This window comes from Carcharhinus amblyrhynchos, chromosome 4, assembly GCF_965287045.1.
Source record: "Carcharhinus amblyrhynchos chromosome 4, sCarAmb.v2.hapA, whole genome shotgun sequence".
Classification (NCBI taxonomy): domain Eukaryota; kingdom Metazoa; phylum Chordata; class Chondrichthyes; order Carcharhiniformes; family Carcharhinidae; genus Carcharhinus; species Carcharhinus amblyrhynchos.
In genome coordinates this window covers 102578004-102592104 of record NC_137327.1, presented here as the reverse complement: position 1 = coordinate 102592104, position 14101 = coordinate 102578004, and the positions used below count along the sequence as shown (strand labels likewise).

The following is a 14101-nucleotide window of genomic DNA, read 5'->3' as shown; positions in this document are numbered from 1 at the left end:
AGGAGAAGCAAGTAGCCGAGCTTCTGAAGTGACTTCAAGATCTTCGTCAAGTCATTTGAGTCTGAAATCTATCATGTGTGAAGGAGTGGATTCTGTTCAAAATTGACAGGTAGATTTTGCCATTTTACACAATTGTACAAAGATTTCCTGAACAGCAGTCTTCATTACCAAAAGTCCCTGTAACCCAAACGGAGAAATGGACTAAACATTGGAAAATGAGAATAAAAAGAGGGGCCGTAGAGTATTGTGAAGGAAGCATCTTAGCTAAAATGAAAAGTTGAAAAGACTAAATATCGACCTTGGATTGAAGATTGTGCAATTTGCCAAATGAAATAATTTAAATTGCTAATTCCCAAAGTTAAATGTTGAAATAATCTCATGAAATAGATCAAACATTCTTTTTCTTTGTTCATTGCTTCCCTTCTCTGCAGTAAATTATGTAACAGCATTAAGATAGGGCCAGATGAATACCTGTGGCTCTCAAGTCTCCACCACCATTCAATACAAGCATATCTGATCCTTGACGTTAACTCCATTGTAGTGCCTGATTTCCATATCCCCAAGTTACATTTCATGACCAAAAATCTATTGATCTTTGAAATACTCAACTGCTGAGCATCTATAGGCCTCTGGGGTGGAGAATTTCAAAGATTTACAATGCTCTGAATTAAGACATTTCTTATCTCAGTAGTGAATGACCGACCATTTGACTTGAGACTATGTCCCTTAACTCTAGACTCTCTAGAACCTCAACAACCTCAGCATCCACCCTGCCAAGCCCTCACAGAATCTTTTATATTTTGTAAAGTGCAAGCCTGTTCTTCTAAAGCTCCCCTGGTGGGACAACCCTCTCTTCCCAGGAATCAATCTCAGTAAACCTTTATGGCAACCCTTTAAGTTGCTACAATCACTTGCAATGAAGTGTGACATACTATTTGCTTTCCTCATTGCTTGTGAGAGTTGCTTGGTGAGAAGAAACCAGAACCTTTTATTAAGGTATGCTGAGGCCAGCCAATTGAAGAATAATTCCAACTTCAAAATTGTGCATTTTTCTCCTTTTCTTTCAACCAACATTTGATTCAATCAACATTTCAACTTCTGTTGAGCAAAGAAACCATGACTTTTGTAAGACAGTTGTGCTTTTTGGTTACCATACTGAATTTATTTTTGGATTCAGCATCATTGGTCACTCCGATAAGCGGACATTGTATCTGCTAAGAATTGGAGAGTCTAAGGAATGGTAGCATAGTGGCAATAGTACTGGCTGCTTAGGCTAGAGGCCCACCCTAATGCTTTGAAGACATCAGTTCAAATGTTTGAAGGCGTCATTTCAAATTCAATTAATTAATGAATCTGGAATAAAATGCAAGTCCCATTAATAATGGTCATGAAACCACCAGGTTGTTGTAAAAAGCCATGTGATTCAATAATGTCTTTCAGGGAAGGGAAACCTGCCATTCTTAACTGATCTGGCCTACATGTGACTCCAGGCCCACAGACTCCTAAGTGCCGTCTGAAATCAAACTGCTACAGAAAAGTCAATTCAAAATCAAATCAGGTGAACCCCCAAAAACACATTCTGCCCAGTTGATCCTACAAAATCGTCCATGCTAATATCTGGGGACTTGTGGTGAGCTGTCCCACAGACGAGTCAAGCAACAGCCTAATTAATATAGTCATGTTCACCCTGTCGTACCTTAGAACCAATGTCACAAACTCCTTCATTGCCATTCCTAGGTTTGTCTTGACCTGCTGACAGGGCGGATCCACCAAAGGTGGTGACAGTATTATATAATCAGGAGGGAACTAGAAGTCCTCAAAGTTGAATCTAAAGCCTATGAGACCTCATGGCATCAAGTCAACTGTAGAAAATTTGCTGCTAATCATGTACTGCCCACCCTCAGCTGATGAACCAGTAGTATTGATGACCAGGAAACCATTGTCAATTATCGAAAAAAAAACCCCATCTGACTCACTAATGTCCTTTAAGGAAGAAAATCTGTCATCCCGTCCTGGTTTGGCCTACATGTGATTCCAGAGCCAAAACAATATTGCTGATTCTCAACTGCCCTGTGAAATAGCCTAGGAAGCCACCCAGTTGTATCAATCGGTACAAAGTCTCAACAAAGAAATTAAACCAGATGGATCACCTGGCGTCGACCGAGGCATCAGAAAAGACAGTGGCAAAACAAACAGCTACAAAGTGCTTCTTATTAACATCTGGGGCTTGTTCCAAAATTGGAAGAGCTGAAACTCAAAATAGTCAAGCAACAGCCAGACAGCCATTTTCACGGAATCATAACTTACAGATAACACCCCAAACACCAGCATTTCCATCCCTGGATATGTCTTGTCTCGCTGGCAGGACAGACCCAGCAGAGTGATATACAGTCGGGAGCGAGTTGACTTGGGAATCATTAACATCACCTCTGGACTCCATGAAGTCTCATAGCTTCAGGTTAAACATGGGCAAGGAAGTCTCTGGCAGGTTATCACATACTGTCCTCCGGCTGATGAATTAGTACTCCTCCATGTTGAACAACATTTGGAGGCCCTGAGGGTGGTACCAGGAGAGCCTGAGAAGAATTGGCTTGCACTTTGAGTTAATTAACTCTCTTTCTCCACAGCTGATGCCAGACCAGAGTATTTTCAACATTTTCCATAAATTTATGGTTTAATTGCGTATTTGCACTGTTATCAGGCTCGAATGATTCAATTCAATAGCCTTTGCTGAATTTGTGAGGATTCAATATAGAATTGTAGAATAGGATAGTATAGAAGGCAACCATTTAATCCATCAAGACTGTGCCGGCTCTTTGAAACACAAATCCAGTCAGCCCCATTCCCCTTCCCCATTTCCCTGCCAGCATTTGTTTATTTATCAAATTCCCCCCTGTTGAATCTGTATTTGCCACCCTATAAGGCATTGCATTCCAAATCCTAACCACTCATCGCATAAAAATAGTTCTTCCTCACGTTGCCTCTGTTTCTTTTGCCTTAAATCTGTGCATTCTGGTTATCATTCCTTTAGCCATTAGAAGCAATCCCTCCCCTTACTATATCTAAACCCTTCATGACTTTTAACACCTCTATCAGATCTCCTCTTAGCCCACCTTGCTTGGATGTGAACATCACTAGCTTTTCCACTCTGTCCATGTTGCTGCAAGCCTGCATACCTGAAAAGAATTCTTGAACACCTGTGCTGTGCCATCTCCTTCAGAAAGTGTGTACCTAGAATTGCACACAAAACTCTAGTTAGCTGAGACTGTGATGTGGAGATGCCAGCCTTGAAGCGGGGTAGGCACAGTAAGAAGTCTCACTGGTTTATTTGGTAGCACGAGCTTTCGGAGCGCTGCTGCTTCATCAGGAGAGTGACTCACCTGATGAAAGAGCAGTGCTCCAAAAGCTTGTTTTATCAAATAAACCTGTTGGACTTTAACCTGGTGTTGTGAGACTTCTTACTTTAGCTGAGACTGAACTGGTGTTTATATAGCTTTGGCACTTTTTTTTGCAGTTGTACTCTGTTTCTGATTTTATACCCAGGATCCTGTATACTTCATGAAACATGGTTTGTTAACATCTGCTGCTGCCATCAACAGCACTTGTACGCACCCCCCCCCACCCCCCCCCCCCCCCCCCCCGCCCCCAAGCTGGTCGTCGTCCTGAACCTCCGCACCCCCCTTTGTTTCAAACTGTACCAATTAGCATGTATTACCTCTGCATTCTCCTGACAAAATGCATCATCCCTCATTTTTGTTGAATTTCTTCAATCGGTATCCTCTTGAAGCCTATTTGTTATCTTTCTCCATGTTAGTACAACACTTCGCGGTTTGGTATCATCTGCAGCATGTAAAATTGTGCCTTTTACCCTCCAGTCCAAGTTATTCATATACATTAAAAATTGCACTGGGTCCTCCAATTCAATTTGGAAGAATTCATAATATGTCCGCGACAAATTCGCGATGGCTTTCCTTTCAGTCTGCTTGTCCAAGTGACTGTTAACTTTTTCCAGGATTATTGTTTGTAAAATCTTTCCCACCACCAATGTTAAACTGTAATTGCCAAATTCATCCTTTGACCCACTTTTGTTTTAAAAAAAACGTAATATTTGTAATTCTTCAGTTCTGTGGCACCATCACTGTGCCTAAGGAGCATCAGATTATTGTAGCCAGCACCTCTGCAAATTTCTATCCTTGCTTCCCTCAGCAATTTTGGATGCATTCCATCCAAACTTAGTGAGTTAGCTACTTTTAAATTTTCCCAGCCTCTTTGGTACCTTTTTTTAATCTCATCCAGTATCCCAGCGTTATAGTTTCTTGTGTTACCGGAGTTGAGGGGGTTGAGCTATGAGGAGAGGCTGAATAAACTAGGCTTGTACTCGTTAAGAGTTTAGAAGAATGAGGGGAGATCTCATTGAGACGTATAAGATGATGAATGGGATGGATAGGATAGAGGTGGAGAGGCTCTTCCCGCTCAGAAAGGACAGTAGGACTGGGGGGGGGCGGTTTAGAACGGAGTTGAGGAGGAACTTCTTCACTCAAAGGGTGGTGAATCTCTGGAATTCTCTGCCCATTGAGGTGGTGGAGGCTGCCTCGCTAAATATTTTTAAGGCGCGGGTTGATGGGTTTTTGATAAGCGAGGGGATTAAGGGTTATGGGGAGAGGGCGGGAATGTGGAACTGAGACACGACAGATCATCCATGATCTTATTGAATGGCGGGGCAGGCTCGAAGGGCTGGATGGCCTACTCCTGCTCCTATTTCTTATGTTCTTATAAGGCAATTGTGTTTAATTGTTTGAGAGTACAAATTTGTCAAAACCCATTTGAACTATTTTCATTACATGTACATCTTCTCAATTTTGAGGTTTGCCAAACCATCAATTTTTCATTAAAATTTGAGGTTCACTAGAATTTTAGGTTCAGCGTTCAATGTAGGTAAAAATTCTGTTCCACTGTTTAATATTCATTTACTTTCACAGGAAATTGACGCTTATTTGTCATTTATATTAATGATTTAGATGAGAATTTAGGAGGCATGGTTAGTAAGTTTGCAGATGACACCAAGATCGGACAGTGAAGAAGGTTATCTAGGATTGCAACAGGATCTTGATCAATTGGCCAGTGGACTGATGAATGGCAGATGGATTTTAAATTAGATAAATGTGAGGTGAAGCATTTTGGTAAATCGAACTAAGGCAGAACTTACTCAGTTAATGGTAGGGTGTTGGGGAGAGTTATAGAACAAAGAGATTTAGGGGTACAGGTTCATAACTCCTTGAAAGTGGAGTCACAGATGAACAGGATGGTGAAGAAGGCGCTTGGCATGCTTGGTTTCATTGATCAGAACATTGGAATACAGGAGTTGGGATGTCTTGTTGAAATTGTACAAGACATTGGTAAGTCCACACTTGGAATACTGTGTACAATTCTGATCACCCTATTATCGAAAAGATATTATTAAACTGGAAAGAGTGCAGAAAAGATTTACTACAATGCTACTGGGACTTGATGTTTTGAGTCATATGGAGAGACTGGATAGACTCGGATTTTTTCTGTGAAGCGTAGGAGGTTTAGGGTGATTTTGTAGAGGTCTATAAAATAATGAGGGGCATAGATCAGCGTGAAAGTCAATATCTTTTCCCAAAGATAGGGGAGTCTAAAACCAGAGGGCATAGGTTTAAGGTGAGAGGGGAGAAAAACTCAAGGTCCAGAGGGGCAATTTTTGCACACACAGGGTGGTCCTCCTTACTGTCAGAGGCAGTAATAGTGGCGGGTACAATTTTGTCTTTTAAAAAGCATTTAGAAAGTTACTGGGTAAGATGGGTATAGAGGGATATGGGCCATATGTGGGCAATTGGGACGAGCTTAGTGGTTAAAAACTGGGCAGCATGGACAAGTTGGGCCGAAGAGCCTGTTTCCATGCTGTAAACCTCTGACTCTGTTATTTTGTATTCTATTTCTTGTTTTTGTATTCCTTGTCTATGTAGTATTGACTAACTTAGCTTTGTTTGCTGAATCCGATGTTATTTTGCAGGTGTAAAGCTGTAATTGACAGTAACGGCCATCGCATCAGTTGTGAACACTTCATTGTGAATCATAACTATCTACCTGAGAAACATACTAAAAATCTAAAGTACAGGTAAATGTAGAACTGTAGCACAACATTCTTTCAGACAGCTATGTTATGAGAGTCGTTGAATATGAAATTTTATTTTTATATGGGGCAATGCTCAAACTTTTCGTAGATTTAAAAAAAAGCAGCATTATGGTGATTCTTTAAACAATGACATACTTTTGAGATTCTACTGCTGCAATTTGCGTACTCCTTCGTTCAATGTTCCACACCACTGTTGCGTAATTTGATTCTACTAGAGTTTAGAAGAGTAAGAGGCAACTTGATCAAAACTTTTATGATCCTGAGGGATATTAACCAATGGGTGTGGAGAGGATGTTTCCTCTTGTTGAAGTATCTAGAACTTGGTCACTTTTTAAAAAATAAAGGGATGCATGTTTAAGACAGAGATAAGAGGAATTTTCTTTCTCCAGGACAAGTCATGAGTCTCTGGCATTCTTTCTCAAAAGGCAGTGGAAGTAGAGTCTTGGAATATTTTTAAGGCAGAGCTAGTTAGATTATTGATCAACAAAGAGGATAAAAGGTTATTTGGGTAGGCAGGAATGTGTGTTAAAGTTACAATCTGATCAGCCATGATCTTATTGAATGAGGGGCTGAGTAGCCTATTCCTGCTCTTTAACTTGTACTTTCGTATGTATGTTCGTAATTCTTCTATTTTTCTTTTTTGTAAGGTACATTTCGAGAGGCGTGCTCATCACAGATTCTTCTGTCCTGAAGTCCAATTCTGAGCAGGTAGTGACAGTTCTGACTGATTCCCTGCCTGTCATTTCTTCTATTCTAGTATAATTAAAATAAAACCCTGGTCACTAAAATTAAAAATGTTATTACATAAAGTTTCTCTCACAACGGGGCTCACGGTGGCAAAGTGGTTAACATTGCTGCTTAGGTGCCAGGGACTCAGGTTCAATTCCAGCCTTGGATGACTGTGTTGACTTTGCATGCTCTCCCCATATCTGCATGGGTTTCCTCTGGGTGCTCTGGTGTCCTCCCACACTACAAAAATGTACAGGTTTGGTTGATTGGCCATTTTAGATTGCTCTTTGGTGCCCCAAGATATATAGGTTAGGGGGATTAATGTGGAAAGTACGTGCTTTATGAGGTAAGCCTGGTTAAAAGTCAGCGCAGACTTGATGGACCAAATGGCTTCCTTCTGTACTGCAGGGATTCTATGATTCTAACTGGACAATGAAAAAAAAGATAAATGTAATACTATTAACTGTTTAAAAGGAACATAATTTACTTAAGGTCAAAGCGCTTCACAACATATTTTGGTTCACTTGATTGGTCCCTGGGATGTTTAAATAAATTGGGTTATATTTTCTAGAGTTTAGAAGAATGAGAAGTGATCTTGAAATTTACAAAAATCTGAGGGGGCTTGTTAGGCTCGACGGTGAGAGTTTTTTTCTGCTGCTTCAGGAATCTAAAATATGGGGACACTGCCTCAGGATAAGGGACCAATCATTTAGGACTGAGATGAAGAGAAATGATCTCATTCAAAGGGTTGTAAATCTTTGGCATTCTCTATCCCAGAGTGTTATGTTCCATCATTGAATACATTTAAGACTGGGATGGGCAGATGTTTGGTGTCACAGAGGATGGTAAGATAAGGGGAACAAGTGAGAAAATAGAGTTGAAGCCCAAGATCAGCCATGATTATATTGAATGGCAGAGCAGGCACAGTGGGGTACATGGTCTACTCCTGTTTCTTGTTTCCTTATACTTTTTCTTTCTGCACTTGCATACGTGTGCACATATATATCAAAAACTCAGAAAGGATAACAAATGTAGATTGGAGGTGACATATTTGTAACTAGATGTCAGTTTTGTCAGATGTACCTGCTGACAAAGACTTTGTTAGGTGATGAATCCAAAAGGTTTAAATCTGTGGGTTACTGAGACAGAGTGGGTGAAAGGGCTTGGGTAAGATACTGTGTCTGAAAGTCAGTGCAGACTGAATGGGCTAGCTGGCCTCCTTCTGCACTGTCGAGATTCTTTGATTCTAAATGCTGCCAGTGTTGTTGAACTGTCCAGGAGTTGAAAGGTGAACAGCTCTGATGTTGATACTTAGGAAGTTCTTCATACAAAACATGCGGAATGGATTTTCAGGTAGGATAGTGGGGTAACATAATAGAATAATTAAGCGTTTGGATGCCATGATCCTTCTGAATGGGTGAGCCCAATTTCATTGAATGGCCTTCCTCATCTGTCTTTTGAGCTTGACTATTAATCCCTCAGTGGAAAATGTGCAGTGCAATATTAATTGCTCAAGGTAACAAAAAATAAATCTTTTGCACAGGCTTAACATCCAGCTGGGTATAATTGTCATGGGATACATAACATGAACTCGTTTAAGTTTATTTTAAAGCAAGGTTTCTCATCATCCTCCTTTCACGGCTGAGATTGTTGTTTGCTAGTATTTAGCAAATGAATGCCTTTTGTGGCAACATTGGCTGTATCACTGAATTGAAACCTCAAATTTAGAGTCTGTTTTAGATGTTCTATTGGGTGCAGTCATGTTGATCACCCACACAAGTCTGCAATTTTTCATTCAATTGTGTGCCCATGTTATCCAATATAGAATTATATGATAGCATGACCCAAAGATGCATTAATACACCTGACTTTGTTTTGCCTGTACCGCATATGTGCATCCACTATCCCTTTAAAGGCAATCAAATATGTAACATTTAATCCAATACACTCAATGACAATGTAATAAGCTGTTTAAACAGCAGATATTGTAATCCTGCCCAATTCTCATCAGAATCGCCACTTTAACTCAGGAACTGATTCTGGCAAATGCACTTACAGAAACAGATGGGTTCCTCAATAATTCAAATCAGGGTCCTATGACATCATCAAGTTGGATCTGAAGTCAGTTCAATGGCCAGTCTGCTGAGAAAATGCCTGATAAGGCTGCCTTTACAACATAACATGACTTGGAAACACTATTTAAAAAGGCACTTGGCTGCAAGCACTCAGATCAAGATATGTGTGCAATTGTGCTTTGGATTTTCAAGGAACTTCTCAGCTCAGGTTTTGATTTGATTTATTATTGTCATGTATTAACATACAGTGAAAAGTACTGTTTCTTGCGTGCTATGCAGACAAAACATACCATTCATAAAGAAGGAAATGAGAGTGTAGAATGTAGTGTTACAGTCATTGCTAGGGTGTAGAAAAATATTAACTTAATGCAAGGTAAATCCATTCAAAAGTCTGACAGCAGCAGGGAAGAAGCTGTTCTTGAGTCGGTTGGTACATGACCTCAGACTTTAGTATCTTTTTCCCGAAGGAAGAAGGTGGAAGAGAGAATGTCTGGGGTGCGTGAGGTCCTTAATTATGCTGGCTGCTTTGCCGAGGCAGCGGGAAGTGTAGACAGAGTCAGTGGATGAGAGGCTGGTTTGCGTGACGGATTGGGCTACATTCACGACCTTTTGTAGTTCCTTGCAGTCTTGGGCAGAGCAAGAACCATACCAAGCTGTGATACAACCAGAAAGAATACTTTCTATGGTGCACCTGTAAAAGTTGGTGAGAGTTGTAACTGACATGCCAAATTTCCTGAGTCTGAGAAATTAGAGGCGCTGGTGGGCTTTCTTAACTGTAGTGTCAGCACGGGTGACTTGGACACCTAAAAGCTTGAAGCTCTAGACTCTTTCTACTTCATCCCCATTGATGTAGACAGGGGCATGTTCTCCTTTACGCTCCCTAAAGTCGATGACAATCTCCTTTGCTTTGTTGACGTCGAGGGAGAGATTATTGTTGCCTCACCAGTTCACTAGATTCTCTATCTCATTCCTGTACTCTGTCTCATCATTATTTGAGATCTGATTGTCGTCAGCAAACTGGAAAATTGAATTGGAGGGGAATTTGGCCGCACAGTCATAGGTGTATAAGGAGTATAATTGGGGGCTGAGAACACAACCATGTGGGGCACCGATGTTGAGGATGATCGTGGAATCGGGGTTGTTTCCTATCCTTACTGATGTGGTTGTTTCTGCCTTTGCTTTAATCACTCCAATTAAATTTAATTTAAACACTCGCTATTTGTTAGGGATTTATTTTTCTCTCTGCTTTTGGACATTTGCAGGACAAGGACCAGCAGAAATGGAAAATATAGTGATGAGCAGCAAATGCCCTGTTAGACACAACAGTTAAGGGAGGTTACTCGTAGAAGATCTTACTCTGTCCAAAGGATCTATAACCCAGGGAATAGCATTTTTACCATCTGAGAGAGATTGCATTGGAAGATTGTGCTCCACCAGGCAGACTGTTGTTGATCTATGCGGACCAGTGTGGTAGGGCTTGCTGCAGCTGGATCAATGACTATAATTTGCCAGTGTCAGAGTTACTAATGACTCTAACTTTCTTATCTATGCTTCTTATATACTTCTACAGAGGACATTACCCGCAAGTCCCGATCTACACTACACAGTTGCATCATGCTGATCACCTGTGCGCTCTTTGCCTGGTACATTATCATTATCACAATATCAACGGCTGGAATGAGAGTGCTCTGAAATTTGCATAAGTGCTGACTCCCTCATTTCAAGAATATGATTGATTTTGTACATTTACTTAACAAGGGACGAGGAGATGAGCCAGGGACTGTTGTGAATAGAAAGAACTTTCACTCCATCAATATGCAACTAATGTGTAAACACCAGATTTGCATTACATAAATTGTGCTTGATACAAGAAACCATTACATCCTCATCATTCTAACATTCAATCTCCCATCTTTCTACACATCCAAGAATATCAGTGAATAGCTGTTAAGATACAGAAAATGCATACTTTTGCCCAACTTGACACCTGTGCACAACTCCATGCAAGATCCACTCCAGTACAGTCACAACTATATCAGTGCATCAGTCAGAGTCACCATCAGTTCCACAGACCTGAGGGAGACCAGATTTAAGAGATGTGAAATCTTGAAAACCCCTTTCGATATGATCTACCAATCTATCCAAGGTGGAGCCCTGAATCTAGCTGGCAGTCCTGCTGAGCTTCCACCAAAGCTGAAAAGGCTCGGAAGAGTGATCCTTGTTGTGAGGCCCCAACTACTGTGCTGTTCGACTTTGCAAGTTAGGCTGCAGAAGCTGATACCCTGGGGGATGATACTACACCGACTAGACGCAGACTTGTCCATATCTTGTTTGATGCGGCAATCCCTTGACAGGTTTTGCAATTTGTGGTATAACTGTATGATGCAAGCAAGTTTCTCTTCATAACAAGGTTCCTTATATGTCCATCTCTGTCTGCAAGTTGCCTTAGCCATTCATCTTTTTTCTTTAAAAAAGAAACTCCTGTGGTGGGAGAAAAAACAAAATGTGACCCAGCAACTTCTCTTTTGCAGCATTGAATAGGTGGAAAGATGAAAAACATGAGCTATGGGAATGAAGATATTCATGATAAATCACCCTTTAGTCTGAAATATGACAACCACTGCGGTTAACTAGATATCCAATTGTTTGGAGAAATGCAATCCTGATTCAAGGTCAGCTTTGTGGACTTCTTCCAGCATCTTGCTGTTTTGGTTTGCAATAATAATTTACCCCCTTAGCAATAATATTGATGATCTCTGGATAATGGAATGATTTTTGTCACGAAAGACAACTTCCAGTGATGTATCATATTATGTCTCAGATTATGTCTCGTCATTCTGAAATGCTTTGCGTTAGTGCAGTGAGTCTTACGGAGGCAAACAGCTGCTCAATTATGTACAACAAAATCCTACAAACAGCATGATGTGAAAGTCCAAAATTAGGAATAAGGTTGATTGTTTAGACATTGAGTAAGCACTCAGTGATCCCTTACTATATGCCTTGACTTTACAGATTTCTATTTTGACTGTGCCTGCAGTGGAAAAAGATCAACCTTCTGTACGAATCATTGAGCTCTGCCCCTCTTCAAATACCTGTCCACAAGGCACCTGTAAGTTGAAATATTCTACACTTAATATCTGAACAAACAACTATTTTGTTTTGAAATCGATACCTAATCCTGTTTTCTGCATTATTTTCATATTTAAATTGATTTTTAACTGAGTGATTTACTCTGGTCAATGAATGTTGAAGATTAATTCATTTATTCTTCAAGCCCCTGATCATGTGTTCAGAAGATGACACACATGTAATCAGAGTTGCCAGCTGACTGGAACTGAAGTCTTTCACTTGCCCTGAAAATGTGACTCAAATGATCGAATCATGAACTAAAATCATTGCTCTTCCTGCTAGGAGAGCATTACATGACAAATGGCTTTAGTCGCTGTTACTAATTCAGTCATACCTGAGTAACTAAAATGTGTCGGGTAATAGAAACTGATGTGGCAGACAATAGCAGAGGGCAGAATGTAAAGACACCATGAAGAACCATAAAATATAGTGGTTATTTTTGATTTATTATTCAATTGTACAAAATTTTTTGTGGTGTAGGTATTTTGCAATAAAGAAAATTAGATTCTCATCATCACAGACATCGCCACCCCCAACACCACCACCATCATCATGAAAGAAATAAACTTCTGGCGGTACACTGTGGTGGTTATGGGGATGTTTTGTACTGTGACTTGACAAAACTTCCTTCCACTTCAAGGCACTTTTGATATGTGAAGGTACCTGCTAAGTGAATGGAATCTGAAGAATGAACTCTATTTCTGCTCAAGCAAATCTTCATTCTAGTACATCGTTCTCCATTATTTTCAATTTAACAAATATCTTTTGATACTGTACCTTTATAAGGTGGCATTTTTTTGGAAAAAGCATCATCTGTGGAAAATGTTTGAAGGAATAGGTCCATAAATCATTATATAGAATATTAACATTATTAAGGCATTACAAATCTGCTACTTTGAAATGATCACTGTTAGTTTGTTTGATTAGTGTACAAGCATTTATAAAAAATAGACAGGGTGGCACATCGACATATGAGAATGTAAACCACAATTCCTGATGGGTGGTCAGAGATGAACGTTGGTGCAGTCCTGAATAAACCCCTAGTTTGGGTGTCCTTCAGATCTGCATGGATGAAGTTGCGCAGTTGTAAGTTATTTGCAAGAGAAAAAATAAGTTGATTCAGCTCCAGTTGAATGTATGCTATTTATAATGAATAACTATGCTACTGTATCTTGTCAGAGTACTTTAGAGGTGGCCAGAGTGACTTTGATTTCTGCTAAGTTATCCAGTTAGATGGCAGCACCAACTGAGCCAAGTAGTCCAAAATTGTTTATGCTACTGCATGTTGTTGTTACTTGGGAAGCATACCAGCCTGCAAAAAAACCTATTTGTATCTTAACAGGTGTAACATCAGTTTTGTTTCTTTAAATGTTATTTTCCCCCTTGCTTTACTCCCCGTTGTCTTGTCAAAAGACTGAGTTCTGTTAGGATTTAGTTCCACAGGTGACAGTAACTCTCCTGTGCCCCACTTAATTGAGCATTTCTGTGAGTGATCTAAGCAGTGTGTGTCATAGCTTTTTGGGCATGGAACTGTGGTAAGCAAATTCAGTATAGGGAGCAGTTGGGTTGGTGAAATTGAAGCCCATGATCAGCCATAATTTTATTGAATGGTAAGGCAGGATTGATAGACATAATAGTCTCCTCCTGCGCCTATTTCTTGTGCTGTATACACATGTATTTTCCAGAAGGAATCACCAAAATAGCAATTGTGTGAGCCCTGTCAAATTCTCTTTCCACCTCTCCACTCCCACCTGCCTTTTTTGTCACCTGGTGACAGCAAGCTTTTTATTATGGTGCATTTGGCACCTCAATGAAGGCGTCTTAGACATTCTAAATCAATGTTGGTCAGTACTTAATAGTGCAGTGGGAACTCTTAGAGGAGTATGTCTTTAAAAGGTGTGCAGTTTTTATTTAGGACAAGAAAATTGCAGCAGCCTCATGTATATAGTTTAATAATACACCAAACTTATTTGGCAAGAAGCCTGTGTAAGGGATGCTAAAAGATAGTGTT

The 14101-nt window shown here is 40.1% G+C and overlaps 1 protein-coding gene across 1 annotated transcript in view; it reads left to right on the top strand.

Annotated features, from left to right (window-relative positions):
• chm (CHM Rab escort protein) overlaps positions 1-14101 on the top strand; it is a 128776-nt gene that overhangs the window by 90836 nt on the left and 23839 nt on the right. The window contains exons 10-12 of the mRNA XM_080187708.1: positions 6035-6139; positions 6805-6865; positions 11974-12070. Coding sequence (XP_080043834.1) covers positions 6035-6139; positions 6805-6865; positions 11974-12070 — 263 coding nt within the window. The remainder of the gene's footprint in view (positions 1-6034; positions 6140-6804; positions 6866-11973; positions 12071-14101) is intronic.